The following is a 22,413-nucleotide window of genomic DNA, read 5'->3' as shown; positions in this document are numbered from 1 at the left end:
ACAAGTTGCAGTGGTCGCGGCGAGCAGGGGAAGTCGCCATTGCGGGATGAGAGTGAAGTGGCTTGGATACCAAACGAACACTGTTGTCAGCCACTAAGTCAACGGTACAGCAAAAGTCACAGCCACTTAAGCAATACATGCCCGAACTTGCCACTTTGATGCAGAAAACTGCCAGGAAAATTTGTAGATTAGAAGCCAGTCCTGCATCTTCAGTGATCCAAATGTCAGTGGCGGCACATGCCGTATGATCACAAGATGGCATCAATCAGTCATAGTCGCCTCGCGACCAAACTGAACACCAATGTGCCAGGACCGTCATCCGACAAGGAGCACATGGCTGAACGCATGACACGATACTGTCGCAGAAAGAACTCGTTAAGGAACCGTTTGATAAGAATCATTATTTATGTAATCAAGTGGAAATAAACATATTTGATATACTAACCAAGTATGCATCATTAACACTCCAGCCTTTGCGCCTCCAGAGTCTAGGCACCAAGCATTGTGTTCACTGCATGGGGTGGAGCTTTTGAGAACACTCGCATCTTTGACCCCCCCCCCCCCCCCCCACCATAATAATAAATAAATAGGACAATCCAGATCGGCAGACTTCTTGACACTCTTTCCACCTCTCCTGAACATGCGGTGTACCTGAGAACAAAGTCCAGCGACGTGAAAATGTTTATTCATTTATTCCTTTCAAGGACCCCTGTAGAAATTGCAGAGGATATTTACAACTATACACAAATTATAACACCATCATAGCACACTGACATTATTGAGCACAAAATGGGCCCAGCTTACGAAAATAGATATTACACTAGTAAGAAATAATCATTGCTGTAACTTGTCATTTACAAAGACGAACCCATCTCTTAGCATCTAGCTTAATAGTATGTGTTGATGCACTGTTGTATAGCAGGACATTTCCCATACGTATGACACAATAGACCCTTTACCAAACCCCATCAACCAACATAACTGTCACCATTTCTTTTCGGCGCAAAGCACACGAATGGGCCCCAGTTCATGTCGAAGGCTAATGCAGCATTCGAGTCCAATAGGCGCTGAGCCGAGCTCACTGTTATTGCTGACATAACATTCTTGTCGAACAAATTCCCAAAGTATGAAGGCCTTGGTTAATTAGCATAGTAGCTACTGTAATTTGTTTCATCACGATTTGGCGAACGGCAAAGGCTACAGTCTTAGTGAGCCAATACGCACGTTGGAGAGAGGCACATGACAACATATCACCAGAGTGCTCATCTGCACACATTTGTGACATACCTTCACTTCGTCTCTCTGATTGGCTCGAGGGGGCTGTGGCTGTTGCCCTTTTCCAAGTTACGCTGATACGAAGTATAGGCAGCCCACGCTTTTGAAAAAGTCTATTGAAGATACTTAAAGGAATGGTAGTCAACATTTCTCAACAAGACTGCTCTTTGGGCAATGGATGAACTCAAATATGAGTCACCATGTCCAGGTAAGTAGAACAAGTAAATAATTGACTGACTAATACAATGCACTCTTGATGAAAAAAAGTATTGCTGCAATATTGTATATAACAGTGAGAATTGCTTCACCTGGCCAATGTAGCTCGTTATAAATAAACTCCCGGTCCTTGAGAGGTTAAAAAACATAATAATTTGTAATTTTTGTTTCAGGAAGCACGATACTTCAATGGAAGTGTTTTTGAAAAGCTTTGTTCGGCAATAAAGTATTTTTAGTTAGTGATGAGAAATTCGCATGCAAGCTGAACATCACTGAGGTCTTAAATTAGACATTTGCAGTATCCTGCTTTTTCATTTCTGTGGCCCGTCCTTGCCCCAGAACACGATGCAGCTTAACTCATATTTGGGTTTTAGCTGGTGCCTGCATCCGGGATCTCCCGATAACTCTTTCCTGACCGCGCCAATAGGCCACCGATAACCGGTGACTGATGGTTTTCCAGCGCCGTCAAGAAAAATAAAATTAGTGCAAAAATTATGTCCTAAAATTTTGTGAATTGCCGAAGAACTCTAGTTTCGGTTTAAACGTATGTTTGAGCTTCATCGCGAGATGGTGGTCTGTCAGAGATAGTCCTGGGTATGGTGGTTTCACTCGTCTAACATGGCTAATGCTTGCTCCAGTCTTCGTAACTAAGATGGCAATATTTACATAATTCATTTGTATTCTTACTTAGTTTGCAGATCCAAGAGCTCGAGGAATCTTTAAATGATGGTATAGGCGTTTCTTAATAGATGGTTATTGGTAAGAATGACTATAATTTCCAATGCTGTCCTGAACAAGCGTCCATGTTTTATGTTGCTAACAATTCGAACAAAAAAGCTAGATATAAAGGAACTCATTCGAGTTCATAAAATCAAGGTAGAACACAAGGAATGCATTCTGCAGGAGGTCTGAGGTGCACTATTTCTGTTTTACCAATATAAACATAACTCCGTTGAAAAGCTCACATGTTACGGAGGCTAACTCTCCGATGAACAAAGAATAGACAACGTCAGTAAAAGTGCACTTATTTTCAGAAGTAAAAGCTGTGGGTTTAGGGTAGTACATTTTGTACAATCTGAAGTTTTGTTTTATTTGTTGTTTAATTTGAATAGCTGTAGAAGTGTCGGCGATTTTGCAGCTTCGCGCGGACATTGTATTTTCAAAAAATAAAATTTAAAAGTTTTTTTTCGATATTTTATTAATTTCAGTTTATTTTGCAATACAAGTTTATCGGCCACCTTTCGAAGTGCCATATTGCTCCATACGCAAAGTAGTTAGAAAAATGAAGATGTTAGCGAGGATGCTTAGGAAATTGCTACTTTTTCTGTGGTCAGGAAACAGCTGCCATGGAATTTTCTCATGTAGTCAGTGCAGATGTGGTTGTGGCCCGGAAAGTGCAATAAGCGATAAGCAAGAAGTGACATCACAATGTGTTCTTGAAAAGGGTTTAAAGGCGCGTTTACGCTTGCGTCTAGCAACAGTCGTGCGAGCGACTTGGGACAAGACACCAGCGACGTTCACACTGCGGGCAATCGGCGGGTCGTTTGTCGAAACCTCTTGGCAACTGTCCTCGATTCCGTCCTTCCCGCTAGAGCTTGAGTTCGCGTTTAGCTGCTTTTTCATTTTTGTTTGCAGGCGCATCGTTTTCACCACAAAATGTTGAAGACGTGTAATATTGCCAGGAACTTTCGGAACCGTACAATAAAAGTGCAATCGTTACATTGGCTTGCACCCTACCAATGTAACCACGTCGAGTTCTTTTTCGGTCGTTCGTTCGAATAGAGGTGCTGCTCGGTATAAATATAAAGGTACTCTGACCAGAGCCGCCACAAAGGTCTCCATGACTCTCTATCCACGGCTGCGACGAGTTGTTTCTCGGAAGTCTGAAGCTGGCTGGAACCACCGTCGATTCCGTCCTCCCCACACGACTCGGGTTCATGTTTTGCTGCTTCCCGTTGTCGTTGTATCAATCTACACATCTGTCGTCGTCGCCACGTGACAATGTTGGCCTGGGTACTTCGCAACCGTAATATGAAGCACAATGGCTACACAAGCACTCGCTTGAGCTACCCCGTCCCAGCGTTTACGTGTCAAAACAAAAGTGGCGCGGGTTTGCTGCCAGGCCGAGTTCTTTCTCTGGCGCTCGTTCAAATCTGGGTGCTGGTTTTAGAAATAAAGAATAGAAAATGGAAAAGTCCTTTAATATCACAGACCAGATCTCCGCCGCAGACACCTCCGTGACTCTGTATCCAGGACTCCTACCGTGAACCGAGGCCTTGGACGGACATGTCGGTCGCTTCTTCCACAGAAGTTCGGCGTGTCGGATGTAATGAAACATGAGGCGCCCTCCACATCACTTCCTAGGCGCCAATGATTGGTTTAGGCGCCAGTCGACTCGGCGAGAGGTCGAAAAAATGCCTGGAAGCAACTACTTCAAACCAGTCGCTTGTTTGGGAGGAAGTTTTAGGCAACACCTAGGTGTTGCCTAAAACTAAAGGCGCTCTCCCCATTCACACAGCTGTGTGAATGGGGAGAGCGCCTTTAGAGCGCGCGACACTAGAGCGCCGACGTTAGAGCGCGCGACACGAGGGCGCTGCGACAGTAGCGCGCTTGACGTTAGAGCGCACGTCACAAGAGCGCATGACCAGTTGAGCGCGCGACACGAGAGCGCATGACCAGTTGAGCGCGAGACACGAGAGCGCACGACCAGTTGAGCGCGCGACGCGAGAGCGCAAAACCAGTTGAGCGCGCGACGCGAGAGCGCACCCCAGTTGAGCGAACACCGCAAAATGTGTGACGTACCCGCGGCTCCACAGACAAAACAAAATTGTGCGACTCATCGGATTGAAGCATTCGGGATTTTTGATTGATTGAATGTGCCTTTAATAAAAAATAAAAATAAAACGGGTATGACTCAAAAATTTCTAACAAATTGTTTACTGAGATCGGCGAGAAAAGGGGGCAGGGGAGTGGGCTGGGGCATGTAGGTACCGGCAAAGTTTGCAGTTGAGGGGAGCAGCGAGTCTAAGATTTCTTGAAAGTGCTGCGGTGCGCCTCTCGCATATACTATAGTTTACTTTTTGCTATATTTGGTCTATTCTTGACAGACATTCGGGCTCCGATCCTTTTGGTGGCTATTTAGACGTCCCTTGCATAAGTTTAAATGGTATTCTTACGTCCATGTCCGTAAAGAAGAAAGCTCACCGCTAAAAATGTATCAGTAAAACATTCGTCGAAGGAAAGCTCAGCGCAATTTTATCGGACGCAGATTTTTCAAGTCTTTCGACGGATACAGGAAAACCTCCCCTGCAAATCTGTGATATACAAGCTCAAAGAACTAATGAAGCTAGGTCAGCTGCATTGTTTTTTTCTGCGAAAATGCACGCTACAGTTACGTATTTTTTTTCTTTCTTCTCTCAGCTTTTTGTAACACTTCTTTGTTTGTCACACGCGAAAATTTCGTTGACTCATTTTGCAGTGTCATTGCTGAATTCTGCGGCATAAATCCCTGCCAATTATACATAAAACGCGCGATACCCGAACAAGTGGTCGGTCCGGTGGGGCCACTCGCGCTGGACTGGCTGTGCGCTCTCGTGACGGGCGCTCCCTTCCGCTAAGCCCCTCAGCTACCCGGAACTCTACAGCGAAAGCCATCGGCATGCAGGCGCAGTGGGGGTTTCTTCGTAGCGGAGGTGGAAACAGTGGGTCTACTAAAACTCCCTAATGTTGCTGCGCACTAGAGTCGCGCGCGCTAACGTCGCAGCGCTCTTGAGTCGCGCGCGCTAACGTCGCCGCGCTCTCGAGTCGCGCGCTCTAACGTCGCGGCGCTCTACTGTCGGCGCTCTTGTGTCGTGCGCTCTAGTGTCGTGCGCTCTAGTGTTGTACAGCCGCGTGAATGCGCCTGAACTTTGCCAGTATTAAACTTGCCATCATTTAATATAATTGAATCTTTTGCATCTGACGATATGTGTTGGGCATATCGTCAGACACACCCCGGGGTATGTCTAGAACAGTTTTGAAGCTGTTCTTTGACAGAACAGTTGGAGAGGGGGGGGGGGGGGGCTTATATCTTGGAGATTCGAAAACTGTGGCGGTAGTAGGCTAGAATGAAAGCCATTATGCCTCCTTCCTAGCTCGGTAGGTTTTCTTGGGGGCTAAGTGAACGGAAGCTTTGGAAGCCACAGGTTTTGTAATATTTGGTGCGCGTCCTCCACCATATTTCGGCCGGGAAGTTTTCTTTCCGCAGAATGTCTTTTGTTTACACTCTTGAGGGAAGTGCGTGTGGACGTAGAGAATTCCCCATCCATTTGTAGAGTTCGAAATCTTCATGGAATTGACTTATGCATTCTTGTTCCAAAGCTTGATGGCAAAATTAACTGACACAGTGTTGGCCACCATCTCAATAGGTTATAGTTTTTATTTAAGTAGTTTTGCTTGTTGCCTAACACATTATTTGCAAACATCCGAAAATTACGAATTACGAGAAAATCCTAATGTTCCTTGTTGCACCTGAGCATTCATTATAGCTTTGTTCTAAATCGTACTCGAACAGATCTTAGTTACTCCAGTGGATCATGTCACGGGGCAAGACAGACGCGGGTAGGTAGGAGAGCCCCGAGGTACTGGACGTTTACCCTAGAGTGAGAGGAAACACAATTTGGAACACCGCCAATGTCACACAGAAGCGAGAGAGGATTGCGCAGTTACTCGACTGCTTCTGTCCGCAAGTTAACGTTTCCTTTTTCCTTGCTGCTGTCTGCTACAGCCGGTTTTATACGGTCAGTTCTTGCCATACATTTGGGCTCGGCAGTGAGTCATCCATGCCTTGAAAAAATCGATGAAAGTGGGATTTTGTGTGATTGCAAGTGCCTAAATTGCATTTTGAACCCGCAAACTAGAGATGCGTACGCCGTCTCCTTTCGCCCTACGTGCTCCGAGCTACGATCCGTTAACACAATGGATCAGCGATGCCCATTTGAGGTACGTTGAGGGTTGTGGCTACCATTTAATGTCAGGACTTGAGATAGAGCTCAGGTGTCTGCAGAACGAGCTTTTCCGCCACTTGGACTGAGCCGTGCTGAGTTAACACACTGTGCCACCGATTCCTTATTTGAATACCGACTGTTGCACTGCCATGTATATTTGTATTTAATTTTCCTTTCTCGCGTAACCCCCTTAACAGTATGCGCTGCGCTAGCATATAACCTTTTGGTGTTATTTATGAATACTGGGAACCAGGCACGGTAGCCACGATTTTGTTCAGGGGGAGGGGGGCCCACCCATGAAAAAATGCTGTATGAGGGGGAGGGGGAGAGGTGGCCGCAGCAAAATGGAAGATTTCGGGGGGGGGGGGGGGGGAGGGCGGGCTCCGAGCCCCCCCCCCCCCCCCCCCCCCCCCCCCGTCCTGGCTACGAGCCTGCTGGGAACATATGAGCTTGATTGCCATTGTTATTATTACTGGGAAGGCTTAAATTAATTGCCTCATCGAATAATTGTAACATACATGTTGGATAAAATCACCATTGATCTGTGAATGATTGTGTTTGATGATTTACACTTGATATTGTACTAGGGGATTCTCTTGTAGCTATCTTTCTGAGTCTATTGGATACATATAAACAATTGACATCTTACGAGTTCAAATAACTTGTCAGTTGTATTTGTTTGATTCACAGTTGACTCTTGCGCTTTCATTGACTGGCCACCTGTTGCGTATATTGGGCGACCTAGGAGCCTTCTCACAGCAGTGAAATGGCCACAGCATTGCAGAACATTCAACGCCAATGAAGTCAGGAATATGTAAAGTGCAAGACTGGCAACTTGAGAACAGTCCATAGAAAACAGCCAATATCAGAATAAACTCTGCCCCTTTTGTAATGTATCAAGTAAATAATATGGGCTCAGAGCATTCAAAGCATATTTGGCACATGAAACAAGAAATCGACCAGCTGTTAAAGGCGATTGGATGATGTTAAAATGCAAGCATCTTAGAGCTAAGATTTTCTTCCCCACAAGTTACCGTATATTGTCGCGTAAAACTCGAGTCTGAATGAATACTCCCAAATTCAAAGCCATAAAAGAAAGGATACTCTTTATATATTTATATTTGAGATCCTAATTTCTGAAAAGTTCGACTGATACGCGGCAATATATGGTATTTGGAATGTTTCCCGCGCAGCCACTGGCTGACCACATGAAACCAGGGTACTCCAGGTGGATGTTTGAGATACTTGATTTTTTACTTAATTAATTAATTATCCCGCAAACTCTCCAACAAATCCCATAGAACCCACGGTGCTATCCCAACATTTTGTGTGGGTTAACTAAGCAACCCACACAACCGCTCACACCCCTCCACAGGGTCATGATCCTATCCCCACAGGGTGTGTAGTTCACCTACAGCAACCCGCACAATCTCCCACACGTCCCATATACCCACAGTTCCCTGCCCACAGAGATTTCGGGATACCCACGCAAACCTACAGGTGCCCCATAGAAGCCTGTAGGACCCCAGACAAATTCTCTATAGGCATTTAGACCAGGGCCGGCCATTGATAAGCTGTCGACGATCAGCACATTGTATGACCTGTCATGGCCCAATTATAAGTTCGTTTGCAGTTTTCTCTTTATTGTTACCTTCACTATCGTCACCTTTGCGCAACCTTTTTAAAATTATGTCAAATTATGTGGCGTGTATACATTGTGGTTTATTGTTCCCTCTACGCATGTCTAAATTGGCCCCGCCTGTGGAAACCACACGGACAGGTCGGCGCAATCTCACTTGTACCATTTGAAAATAAATATCTACGATATTCACCTATCGAAGGAAATATGTTGTCCGATTAAGTCAAACTAATCTGATAAAGATCAGTGAGGAATTGTGCAAAACACGTGTTCATGACTAGAACCTTGCAAGTGCCAACATTTGTTGTTATAGTTGGAAGTTTGTTTTAGTTAATATTGTAAATGTCGCGCTATCTTCATCGTCAATGAACTCCCTCAAGTGCCCCCAGCCTAACAAAGAAACAGGCAGATATTTCGTTTAGAGTTGCTTTGTTTTCTTTTCACTACTTATTTATTTGTATTTATTTTTTATTCAAAATAGGTGCAAGGAAAGATATTTAGGAAGGTCTGCAGAGCTGTTGATCACTGCTCTTTTTCGTCTTTCTAGTTCAATTGACTAATTTCCCTGGGGGCAGGGGCGTGGCTGCGTCAATCTCCGAACTATTTGCCCATTCATATTGAGTAAAGTCAGTGTATTCAGTAGATAAACAGAGACCTTCTGTTTTATCGCTTTCATGAAAGCATTTGCATTCTTCATTCTTATCAGAGCATGCTGTCCAACTTCCATCATCTTTCTGCGTGCACTGAAAATATAATGACAATAACAAGTTCAATTGTTATGTTAATAATCTGTTGTACAAGGCGTTCCGAATAGAAGCATTTTTTAAATATTTTTGCATTTTGTTATACTATCACTTCACATATCATTTTTGAATTAGTCCTACGTTACATATAAAGTAGCAAAATTGGTCACATATTGCTTGCTTCAATTTCTATCTCGCTGTTGAAATCTCAGTATTTAATTTAATATCACAGAATATGAAGTTTGCATTTTTTTCATACATACTAGCTAAATGCCGCCACTATATTACAAAAATATAAAGTTTTACTGTCTGGATCTATCACAATATTCTTCTTAAATTTAGGAAAATTAAACCAGTTGAAGACCTGCAAAAATGCAGACCACTCATTTCAGCAACTAAAAATGAAATTAAAAAAACAAACAAAAAACAAACGATTACAGTAAAATTTACAATACGGACGCTGCCCTGTGCCCCTTTTACTAATATTCATATATAGACACTTTTCTTAACATGTTGCGCTGCCTTTTGATTTATGCATACTTGTTACTCATTGTTTTGTAGTGTGCTTATGCTGTTTGTCTCTTATTTCTAGTTTAAAATTACAATGAATAGCACGAGTTCGCCTACTTTAAAACTAAAAATATATTTTCAAAATCGTTGAGTCGCGCATTGCCGGTAAGGTTGCTGTATTTTAGTCGAATGATCACACATTTTCCGCCACGATTGTGGCTCAAATAGAGGGCAAACAAGCAAAATATTAATTTCTAGTTCTTTTATAGTCGAGTACTATGTCTAAAATGATTTCAAAAATAAAAATTTACAAAAATGGGGTTTACGAGAAAATCGACTTCAAACTTCCAATATTTGTTATTTTTTCCTATTTCTTAAATACGTCATGGTATTTTTATATTACCTATTAGATGAGGGGGAAATGGTAAGAGGGTGTAGAAAAACACTAGCGCCAGCAGTGGGTGCCAAACACGCGACCTGCGACGGCAGGCACAAATACCAGTTTCTGCCACTGCGGCTTGTACGCTTCGTAACTCGTGAACAAAACATCTGGGGAAAATGCGGTTTGCGCCCTCCTTCATTTGAGAAACTCCCTCAAAACATATATATTTTCGTCAAAAATAAAATGAGATTTTTTTAGCCTGCCCGATTTGAGAGGAAATCACCCTGCTGTATTCTGCACGCACACCTATAGGACGCGGTCAATTACATTTATTAAAAAAGGATAGAATTAACTTGCATTCATTCCGCAATATTTTACAGTAAAAAGTTCGTCTTCGCTAATATCAGCATATGTTCCTGCAACAAATAATTGGATTCTGGAAACATGAAAAAAAACATTAGTTTAGAAGCACCCTTTAAACAACTCGTTGACCCACTGCTTTATCACCTTATTCTACATGTACTTCACGTAGAAATTTTACTAGCAATTTCGCATATAATAATGAAATATACGACAATTAACAGTATTTACAAGACTCAGTTGAACACATAAAGACAAATGTTAAAGAATTAGAATACACCTAATTATTATTTAATGTTGTAAACAATTTTGTTACCTTAAATCAGCATAGTGTTACAATTTTAAGCATTAAAGAACGTCTGAGTGTTTTGTCACTGTAGGATTTATGGTAGGGTCTAGTTCTAAGGTATCACGTCATGCTTTCGTGCCCATAGATCTCGACGTTCATCGTGCTTGTACCATACTTATTCAGGAATAATTTTATTGTTTATGTATACTGTGTGATTATAAAGGACGCATGCATTTAAAATGAGCCTTAGTTTTTTTTGTAATCGCACTAGTTAAGGTAGTAGATCGAGACAACTCAGGAGATGTTTCATTTAAAAAGTTTTGTTTCTTGTACAATTATAATTCAATCTGTCGCTTTATTCTCTATATTCAGTACTGTTCAAATTAAACGTGAATCATTCCACGTCATAAACATAATTACATTCATAGCAACAATCGCAGATTTCACTTTATAAAATGTTAGGCGCCATTACTTCTTTAAAATTATTTCAATAATGACATTGATGGCATTTACTTTTTACTGATTTGCAGTGTTTTTGAATGCAATCGCAAAAAAAAAACTATCTCCGGTGAACTGCCTTAAAACTCTCATGTAATTAAAAACACAAACTTGCTCGGTCACCGTCTAGAAATATTTTGCGGGAGTCACATATCTCACTATCAGCACATGATATAGAATTCAAATGCATGTATTTTATTGATATTCATTAAAGGTGGATAGAAGTCTGCGTAGGTTAAGAGATTTAGATTGCGGCTATAATGTAATAGGCGTATATGCTCTATAATATAACAGCATAACGGCCACGGTGCTAAGATTGGAGGAAAGAAAAAACAATGTAGAATATTGTCAACACACGCGATATGATCTACCAAAACCAAGAGGAAGGTATTCATCATCGTAAGAAAAACAAACAAACATGTGTTTGCACCTCTTTTAATATAAATCAATGCCTAGCAGTTAATTCATTTTGATACGATTTTTTCAGCATTACCCTGTGCTATTTAGTGGAAAAATGGATATGCTGATCCCAGCCACGGCTTAAATTTATAATTTTTATAACAACATATCTCTGTATCCTAGACAACCAAACTTAATCCGGATGCCAAACATTCATCATCATAGGTAGTTTAGCTGCATTGTCTATTCTAGAGACTACGCGAAGCGGAGGTCGCGGAAACTTATAATACTAAACCAGATAGTAAACAACGGAATATACTTCGAATCCAAAATACAAATAGATATTTCTGCTTTTTTGATGAGCTAAGTGTCCGAGTTCTGTCTATTTGAATTTTTAAACCAGAGGCATTTGTTAAAGGCACACTAGATGTGTTCTTACTTACCCAAGTGCAATAAACACTGTGATTTGAAGAAAGGCAAATGTTTTGACTTCCATTTCAAGACTTTTGAGAGAGCTCTGAAGGAGTGGGCTAAAAGCTCTACTTTTATACTTGCAAACGTGACACGTTTCGTGTTGTTTTCTTTTGAAACAAACTCAAGTTGACGACATACGTATATGACGAAAGCTTGCTCAGAAAAGCACAAGTTAAAAAAAAAAGCTTTCCGTTGACCTTTCCAACAGCGCAACTGTTTTGCTCCGTGAGGCATCCTTGGTGTGGCTCAATGAAGGAATGCTTTTTGCAGCCTTTTATAAATAACAAATAAACAAAAAACAATATCCGGCTTTCTTGCAACTACGTTTCCATGGCTTAGAAAGAACACGTGTGTGAAATAGAGCTGTGTAAATATCATTAATATCCCAACACTGTTATATCAGTAGACAAGCCCAAATAAAATAAGATGGAATTCTCGTTAACCCCTTGCCTACTCCTTTTTTCCTCAAAAAACGTAAAACAAAACGTTATTTTAAACAGAAGATTGGCATTAAAAAAGCCAAAAACAGTTCCTTGTCTTCCAGGTGTCATGTCTTGCTCAAAACCAGGACTTCTGGTCAGAGTCCAACTATAATGGAGTGCGTGCAGGATTAGCTGCGTTTTTGTCACTCCTGTAAAAGCCCAGCATATTATCGCCTGATTCTTACAAATAGGAAAGGCTAAAGGATTCGTTGTCAGATACGTCTTAGCATTAATCCCTTTAAAAAAACGAAGGCTTTGTATCTTTTTGTCGGCTAAAACGAATACCCGCATCAAAGCCATGTTCTTTTGGTGTGAACGCTCACACGCGACTACTTTTTTATTGGCTAATTGGAGCGTTCTTTCTCTGTCAAACAGCAAAACAAACGAGCAAACTACCCAAGGTAAATTTAACAACGGGAATGGTTTTGGCATCTGCCAGAGAGCACGCTAAAGAATCGCCGAAACCGAAACGCGAGTCACACTTGCAGTCGGGCTTATGGTTCATAAGGGGTGGCACGAATGACACTCGATATTAGTAGGCAACGGGGATAAAGCTCAATAAGTTTGGTCACAAAAACCACAATGCTAAATTGAATGACATTACCATACATGTTAAGAAAAATTTACATCATCTCATTTTATTTTTGACGGAAAATATTGTTGCTAATTATTTCATATGTTGGTTAAATTGGTTTTGGAATATTAAGCGTCCTTTCACGTTACTTGTAATTAAAATATATTGTGTTACTAAGAACACACCAATATTTACATCCTAATCATTTAGAGGGAATACAAAATAAGACACAATAGTTTGCAATTTTATAGTAGACATTAATGTGTAACTTTTTAAGAGTGGTAAGTAACGCTAAATAGTTTTGTTTTAACCTTTTGGGAGACCTTTCAATACATGGTTTAATATTATCTATTTAAAGCAAACACATATAGACATAGAAATTACTGTGCATAAGTTATTATATTTAACAATTTGATCGCTGACACTGAATGAATAATTCCTTTTGCTACCGGTTTAACTTTGAGACTGCTTTTGCTATATGTATCATTAGTTATTGGGGGCATATTAGGCGTAAAAAGCCTCACCATTGCAGAAAATGTAGATTAATCTCTTTTTTTCCTCATTTGGGTGTTTTGTACAAACTAGAATACAATGTCCAGAGATAAGTGAAGGAACAAAAATACATATGCAGGCCTTCATACCGACTTCTAGGTGCAGACTTAAGGTAGTGTATCAGTAGTTGCAATATGTGGTGTTTGCGTACTTTCTCTACAAGAAGTTTAAGCGAAATATAAAGATGTAGCTCTAAAAGGTTACACGACGTCCTAGCTGTTCAAGAAATTTAGTTTCGCTTTTAAGTATGGTAGGGAATTACACGTAAAGACAGGCCACACATTTCAGCGATCTGCGGTTACCCTTAGCAACACCTTCGCATTTTAAACATTTGTTTCTCGCGTTATTCAGCAAAACACACCAATCAATGGGGACACTGTTGACGGGTTTATACTTCGAGTCGGCAGTGCTCTAAAGTGGTGTGATGTCGGCTTGTAGGTATCACATGTAAACTTATTTCATATGTTATAAGGCAGTTTTAAGCATCAGTCGTAAATATAACCTAAGTCGATATGTATTGAAAAAAAAATTCTAACAGCGAACTACCTTTAGAGATTTACGTCATGAGCCCGGTCGCAATAATTAAAGCAATGAAAAGTAAACAGAAAACAAGTAACTGTTAGTCGCTCATGTATGTTTTGTAAAGTGAATATTACTTTTCTTATACGCATGCGAACAACCTGTAGTACTCAAAATAAATAAAATAGAGGAACACCAAGGGTAGGTAAGGAGATGTTTCCAACTTTAAATTCGTTTAGTTCAGTGTACTACAGGTTTTCCCGCTCATTTTAATCCAAGCGACGACCAATTTAATCCCGGGGTCACTCAATTTAATCCAAGCGCCATACAATTTAATCCAAGCGCCACACAATTTAATCCCGGGGTCAGTCAATTTAATCCACAATATAGATATATATATATGCACTCTTGGGGGTGTTCAGTGGTCGTGTTTCTCTTACACATTTGGTAACTTAGAACAATTGTTTATACAATTAGAATTTTTGGGGTGCAATTGAGAATTTGATCACTAATGTGATTACTTTGAGTTACTAGTCCCACTTTTGACAAGGCTTAACTGATATGTTGGTTACTATTTTTAGAGCGCAGCTCTTAGGTACCCGTTTCCGACTTAAGCGGCGTCCGCGTCGCCGCCGCCGTCGGCGTAACCACGCGGTGAATGATGGGTAAATTCCCCCGCTAAATATAGCAAAAAAATTTCCCTGCTAAATCTAGCGGAAAACTTTTCCTGCTAAATCTATCGAAAAATTTTCCCAGCTAGATTTAACGAAAAATTTGCCCCGCAGATGCTAGTGGAAAATTTTCCCCGCTAAGTCTAGCAGAAAAGTTTCCCCGCTAAATCTAGTGTAAACTTTTTCTCGCTAAATTTAGCGGAAACTTTTTTTCCCGCTAAACCTAGCGGAATGTTTTCCCCGCCAAATCTAGTTGAAAATTTTCCCCGCTAGATTTAGCGAAAAATTTGCCCCGCAAAGCCTAGCGGAAACGTTTCCCCCGCTAAATCTAGTGGAAAATTTTTCCCGCTAAAGCTAGCGGAAAATTTTTCCCGCTAAATCTAGCGGAACAATTTACCAGCTAGATGTAGCGAAAAAGTTTCCCCGCTAAGTCTTGCGGAAAAGTTTAACAGCTAGATCTAGTGTAAAATTTTTCCCACTAAATTTAGCGGAAAATTTTTTCCCGCTAAATCTGGCGGAAAGTTTTCCCCGGTAAATCTAGCGGAAAATTTTCCCAGCTAGATTTAGCGAAAAATTTGCCCAGCAAAGTCGAGCTGAAAAGTTTGCTCGCTAAATCTAGTAGAAAAATTTTCCCGCTAAACCTGACGGAAAATTTTCCCCGCTAAATCTAGCGGAAAAATTTCCCAGCTAGATTTAGCGGACAATTTTCCCCGCTAAGCCTAGCGGAAAATTTGCCCCGCTAAAACTAGTGTAAAATGTTTCCACTACAATTAGCGGGAACATTTTCCCGCTAAATCTAGCGGAAAGTTTTCCCCGCTAAATCTAGCGGGAAATTTTCCCAGCTAGATATAGCGAAAAATTTGCCCCGCAAAGTCCAGCGGAAAAGCTTCCACGCTAAATCTAATGGAAAATTTTTCCAGCTAAATCTGGCGGAAAATGTTCCCCGCTAAATCTAGCGGAGAAATTTCTCAGCAAGATTTAGCGGAAAATTTGCCCCGCCAAGTCTAGCGGAAAAGTCTCCCCGCTTAATCTAGTGGAAACGTTTTCCCGCTAAATCTAGCGGAAATTTTCCCCGCTAAATTTAGCGGAAGAATTAACCAGCTAGATTTAGCGAAAAATTTTCCCCGCTAAGTCTTGCGGAAAATATTCCCCGCTAAATCTAGTGTAAAATTTTTCCCACCAAATTTAGCGGAAACTTTTTTCCCGCTAAATCTAGCGTAAAGTTTTCTCTGCTAAATCTAGCGGAAAATGTCCCCGCTAGATTTAGCGGGGAAAATTTGTCGCTTAATTCAGCGGGGAAAATTTTTCCGCTAGATTTAGCGGGGAACATTTTCTGCTAAAGTTAGCGGGGAAACTTTTCCGCTAGATTTATCGGGGAAAATTTTCCGCAAATTTTAGCGGGGAAATTTTTCCGTTAAACAGCGAGGAAAATTTCCCGCTAAATTTAGCAGGAAAAATTTTTCGCTAAATTTAGCGGGGACATTTTTTCCGCTAAATTTAGCGGAGAAAATTTTACGCTAGTTATAGCGGGGAAAAATTTCCTCTAGGCTTAGAGGGGCAAATTTTCCGCTTAATCTAGCTGGGAAGATTTTCCGCTAGATTTAGCGGGGGAAATGTTCCGCTAAATATAGCGGGAAAATTTTCCACTAGATTTAGCGGAGAAAATTGACCGCTAAATTTAGCGGGATAATGTTCTGCTAGATTTAGCAGGAAAAACATTCCGCTAGATTTTGCTTAAAAATCTTCCGCTAGATATAGCGGGGAAGCTTTTCCGCTAGACTTTGCGGGGCAAATTTTCCAATAAATCTAGCTGGGAAAATTTTCCGCTATATTTAGCGGGGGAAATTTTCCGCTAAATATAGCGGGAAAAATTTTTCCGCTAGATTTAGCGGAGAAAATTGTCCGCTAAATATAGCGGGAAAAAGTTTTCCGCTAGATTTAGCGGAGAAAATTGTCCGCTAAATTTAGCGGGACAATTTTCTGCTAGATTTAGCAGAGAAAACATTCCGCAAGATTTAGCTTAAAAATTCTCCGCTAGATTTAGCGGGGAAGCTTTTCCGCTAGACTTTGCGGCGCAAATTTTCCGATAAATCTAGCTGGGAAATTTTTCCCCTAGATTTAGCGGGGGAAATATTCCACTAAATATAGCGGGGAATATTTTCCGCTAGATAGAGCGGGGAAAATTTTCCGCTAAATTTAGCGGGGAAAATGTTCCGCTAGATTTAGCAGTAAAAAGTTTCCGCTAGATTTAGCGGGAAAATTGTTCCGCTAGATTTATCGGGGAAGCTTTTCCGCTCGACTTTGCGGGGAAATTTTCCAATAAATCTAGCTGGGAAAATTTTCCGCTAGATTTAGCGGGGAAAATTTCCTCTAAATATAGCGGGAAGAAATTTAGCGGGGAAAATTTTTCGCTAAATTTAGCGGGGAAAATGTTCCGCTAGATTTAGCAGGGAAAATTTTCCGCTAGATTTAGCGGGGAAATTTTCCGCTAAATTTAGCGGGAGAATTTGCCCATCATGCACCGCGTGGTTACGCCGACGGCGTCGGCGACGCCGACGCCGCTTAAGCCGGAAACGGGTGCCTAAGAGCTGCGCTGTAAAAAGAGTAACCAACATATCAATTAAGCCTCGTCAATAGTGGGACTAGTAACTCAAAGTAATCACATTAGTGATCAAATTCTCAATTACGCCCCAAAAATTCAAATCGTATAAACAATTATTCTAAGTTACCAAATGTGTAAGCAAAACACGACCACTGAACACAATAAGTGCATATATATATTGTGGATTAAATTGACTGACCCCGGGATTAAATTGTGTGGCGCTTGGATTAAATTGTATGGCGCTTGGATTAAATTGAGTGACCCCGGGATTAAATTGGTCGTCGCTTGGATTAAAATGAGCGGGAAAACCTGTAGAATTGCCCTGCAACAATCCTTATTTGGAACCTGCGAAGAAGCAGATATTTTTAGAAGAAGAGGGAAGGCAGGATGCGAATATGACGTTAAGACGGGTACGAGAGATTCAGTGCTCAACAGCCAAGGGCCTGCAGACAGGACTGGGCGCTTAGGACATAGCCCGAAACAGGACTGGGCTGCCACGTTTTTGGAAACAAAAAGCACCAGCTTGGCGGAAATCGGGCAAGGCGGTTGCATCTGAAAAGAAGTCACCGGCCACCGGCGTGCCAGACGTTCGATCGGTTCAAGACCAAAAGGCAATCAAGAACGGCCACATACTGATGCTTCACCACGATCCAGACCCCCCCCCCCCCCCCCGCCCCCCGCCATCAGCCCGACTTGACCTCATGATCGTCGTATTAACAAAACAGCAACATATGGAAGTTTAGTACTGACCCGAACTTTGTAAATATTCCAATATTCGTGTTGTTTCTATATTTCCGCGTTTATGTCTTTCCTGTTCTATAATACAAAATGCGATCCCTCAATCTGGTCTCTGGATTCTTTTAACAACTTTATTTAGCTGTCCAACCGTTTATTACAGTGACCATATAGGTAAAGTGATAACACATTATTAAGCAGAACAATAATAACAAATTGTCGAAGAGGTATGAAAAGAGGTGGGGAAATGTTCTAGTGATCTCTTGCTAAATGATTCATTAATTAATGGCAAATTATTATATATTGACAATGTATTTAATTTTTTATTATTAAGTAACTGCTTTTCAGCCAGCAAAAATACCAGGAAACTTCAAGTAACGTTTACAGACATACGTTTACGCATACTTTAACATCTCACCAAACTACTAGCGTAGTATAACGTGTTCGTTTGGGGAAGAAACCTAAACGATAAACTTTGGTCCTTAATAACTGTCTTTTCTGCAAAAGGCGCAAAAGCACAAGTTTCATGTTCGCGCTGAATTTGTCCCACAGTGTATGCTATGGTCACCCTGAACGAAACAAAATTCGTTTCATTCCATTTTATTAGCCATTTTAAGTGGGGTGGAATGCAAAATGTACTTAATAGCACCTGACCAAGGTCCCGTGCCCAACCCAGGTTTCAGAGCGGCACAACAGTTACAAGGCAAACACACACACACAAAAAAGATAAAGGTTGTTTACACATTTTTATTCACATAATATTTACGCTGCGAAATATAATCCTTTTTTTTTCTTAATATGTGTATCGACTTTACTCTTCGAGCCATTTCCTGAATTTGAGGATGGAAGTTTATAAGTTGGGAAATTCGCTGTGTTAATGTTTTTTTCTATCTACCTGACGTATCTATTTGACCTCTAGCATATTCCACACGTCTTAAGTTGTAGAGAGTATCTCTTCAGAAAAATTGGGTGTAAAATGACTTCGTGTCCCTCTTAATATAATAGAAGATGAGTTGTAATACTGAACATTATTCCTGCTTTGTAGTAAGCAAGCGATGTCTATTAAAATAAGCAGATGTGTGATCGTTTTGACCAAAACATTCGATGGATCGGATCGCCTTTTTTCTGAAGCACGAGTAGTTTTCAAAACATTAACATACACCGCGTGTTTTACATTACAAAAGGTGATTCCGTATATAAAGCGAAACGGTGCATGCATACCTATATCAAAGGTACGCGTTAAAGGCCCACTGCGGAAAACATCTTATTTAAAAAGTACACGATGTTATGGAAATCGCAGAACACGTATTTATTCTACAACGGCAAAAACGTGCTGTATTTTGACTTCACATTTTTTAGGGGCAACCTTGTAGTTGTTTAGAAAACAGTCGTGAATGATTACATGAGTTTGAAAATGTTCCTAGCACACCGAAGATGTTTTGTCGAAGTGTTTGATCTCTCCGCTTCACATGGAACTCGCCCTATTCTTCGGGACTCGGTGTTCCTTCAAGCTCCCAGTGGCTGCCTACCTGAGTAACACGATTTCCGTCCAAGGGCAAAGTAGTGTGAGTCGGACTTTTTCTACTTAATATTACTCATGTCACCACACGAAAAAACAAATATAAAAAAAAACTATTCACGATAGGGCACGTTCGAAATGTCGCCAAGAATAATGCGTTTGCGAAAGAGAAGGAATACCAGTTGCATTTCCTCTAAGCTTCGCCAAGCGCGTCCGGCTTTGATTCCCTTGGGGAATTCGACTGCAGCGGCCGGTCTCACACTTGCGGATTTGAACGTCGTTCCTCTTCACGCGGCCCACTGTGAGCAGCCGCCTCTTTTTCCACCACAGCTCCTCCAGATCACTGTTCAAAAAGCCGTATTTTCATCAGCGCAAAAATACACTACTTGTCGCCGAACGCTTCGTCTGCGTTCAAATGTTGCTCTAGCGGTTGGGACAAGATACCAAGGCGTTAGAACCTACCGTTGTTGTGCTAAAAGGTTATGGAGAAGATTTTTAAGTCTGGTTTAGTTTTAAATATTAACATCTACCTACTATATCCTAAAATATCTAATGATGTGCGGTGTCCGGTACCGGAAAGGGGCATCGCACCGAGAACGTGCAACGTTTAAAATGGTACCGGGAACATGCAACGCGCCGAACATCGTTTATGAATTTGATATAAAATTAAAAAAAAAAATAACTTGTGGCATTATGTCTCCACACGCTAGAGCAACATTTCGTAAACATATAGCAATGCCACGTTGACTCGTGACGGCATATACTGAAATATCAAAACATGAAACAGAGAACAAAGAAAACAATAGATGTACAAGCTCAAAATGTAAAGATTTCAGGGACGGCCGAACCCATTTAAGGTTTGACGTCCTTCGAAACGCACTTCATTGTTTATTACGTAGCAAAACGTACGGGCCGATGACCCAAGGAAGGCAGCTGCGTAACTTCCTTTTCCTTCTTCTGCGCTTTCCGTTGTAAATTTACTTTAAAACATACCGTGTTTACTCGAGTAATAGCCGCACTATTTAAACACAAGGCCCTTGTGTCTACTTTCCCGCAAAGCACTATGTGCAGCCAATCATCGCGTTGCGCATAAATAACATAGCGAATAACTAGATCGAGAACACGAGTCTCCATAAAGATGTAAGCCTCACAGATGCTATCTTCGCGCGAAGACGTTATCTCTTTCCTGCAAACCGCTGGAATCATTCTGTCGATCGCGGTGATTGGATATCCGCGTGCTCCGTGGAAAAGCGAACCCTCGTGTTTTCTTCATAAATAGTGCGGCTATTACTAGAGTAACTACGATATATATATATATATATATATATATATATATATATATATATATATATATATATATATATATCTTCATGAGCACGATTCACAATGTAAGCACCCGTTGGTGTTCATTTTTAATTCGTACGATTCACAAAGGCTACGTTTGTAACACGGCCAGATAATTTCTTCACTGTGTGCGGCTCGGCAGATTATTATATCGGGGACAAGCGCTTTCTGTTTGTTTTTGTATCCATTTTCAAAATGAGGCGATGAAAATCTAGAATGTATAGTGAAGTTATAATTAATCAAGCAATCTTAGCTTTATTGTGTCCCAACAGCTTTAGGGCCTTATGAGGGCTGAACATCCACGAAATGAGACGCAACTAAAATTTACATACTACTCAGCAATCCTCAGTACTTGAATGTTCTCAAACTTTTCAGAAGAAGTGAAAAAGTCCACGTCAGGGTTAAAACACTTGGACATGAGAATCATCCGCCTCAGCGGAGGAGTAAGTTTTAATCAAGAACAATATATAAAAAAAAAAACGTAGATATGCTTTTCATTGGGGGCATGTATTGAAATTATACTGAATAACATCTGGGGATCAATGACAGCATTGAGCAAATTATATAATAACACCATGTCTCGAACTAGTGGTCGCGGCGAAAGAGGCGATAGACCAAGGGTGTCCGAAAAAAGCTCATAATCATAAAAAATACTCCGTGCAACGTGGCAACCGTAGACAATTTTAGAAGTCGTCTCTGTACACACTCCAACCTTAGCGCCTGAGTGACACTCACAGAAGTCCATACTTTAGAACAAAAATCCAACCGGAGTAGAACCAAAGACCGAAAGAGGCTCAGTGTGCAGGTGTAATTCCGGAAGTCACGCATAATGCGTGCAATTACGCCCATGATGCATAAGCAATCATTGATAACCTTTGAAACATGACGGTTAAAGTTCAGGCCTTAGTCGACCGAAATGCCAAGGTCAAGTACAACAGATGATCCAAAAATTTCAGAGCCGTCTAATGTGCAAGGATGAATAACAGCTTAACACACACAACACCGCACTACTCCAAGAGTGCACTCCCAATATACACTCACCCCTTACACACGAAAAAGAAAGGAAAAATTCTTTATTTTTTTGTGTGTAAGGAGTGAGTGTAGGGTTTGAGTGTACTTTTGCAGTAGTGGGCTCTAGTGTGCAATAATTTCAGCTGCCAACTCGCCCAAACTGCTACGTTAACATGAACAACTGCATTTGCGCCTTGCGGGAAAAAAAGAAGATACAACGCTAGTTTTTGTGGGGTTTAAAACCTGCAATTCTTACAGCACCACAGTTGAACTGCATCAACATTTTTTTTTGGTAACATTTCAACGTCCACAGGCGTGTGGGTACTTCGAAAAATATTCACATCATCAGCGAACTGGAGCGTCACTGCATGAGTCACTCACCCTAGTTCCAAGATCATTTACATAATTATTAAGAAGAAAAGTTACAAGGTTATACCCTTGTGGTACCCCTTTCAACAGATAATTTAACGATTTGCACCCAAAGTAGGAAAACATGTTAGAGCGTTTGCTAAGATAACTAGCGAACCAGTCGCAGAAACCCGAAGAAAGACCTATACGGTCACTGCTCCAAAATCAATAAATTGTGATGGTTGCTTTTTGCAAATGGAATCAATTCATTTAGCCACTAATAGAT

At 41.1% G+C, this 22,413-nt stretch overlaps 1 protein-coding gene across 1 annotated transcript; it reads right to left on the bottom strand.

The window, feature by feature from the left end:
- Nucleotides 1-8,663: 8,663 nt before the first annotated feature.
- On the bottom strand, nt 8,664-11,792 carry LOC120840317 (evasin P1134-like). The gene is made up of 3 exons (XM_040210780.2): nt 11,740-11,792; nt 10,108-10,186; nt 8,664-8,858 (listed from the first exon to the last, which is right to left on the bottom strand). Exons 1-3 carry the CDS (start codon nt 11,790-11,792, stop codon nt 8,664-8,666), a joined length of 327 nt encoding a protein of 108 aa, XP_040066714.2.
- Between the last annotated feature and the right edge of the window lie 10,621 nt (nt 11,793-22,413).

The sequence above is a fragment of the Ixodes scapularis genome, unplaced genomic scaffold (genome assembly GCF_016920785.2).
Source record: "Ixodes scapularis isolate PalLabHiFi unplaced genomic scaffold, ASM1692078v2 ptg001217l_1___fragment_2___debris__unscaffolded, whole genome shotgun sequence".
NCBI lineage: Eukaryota > Metazoa > Arthropoda > Arachnida > Ixodida > Ixodidae > Ixodes > Ixodes scapularis.
Note: the sequence above shows the minus strand (reverse complement) of the source record. Positions and strands in the feature narration are given on the sequence as shown.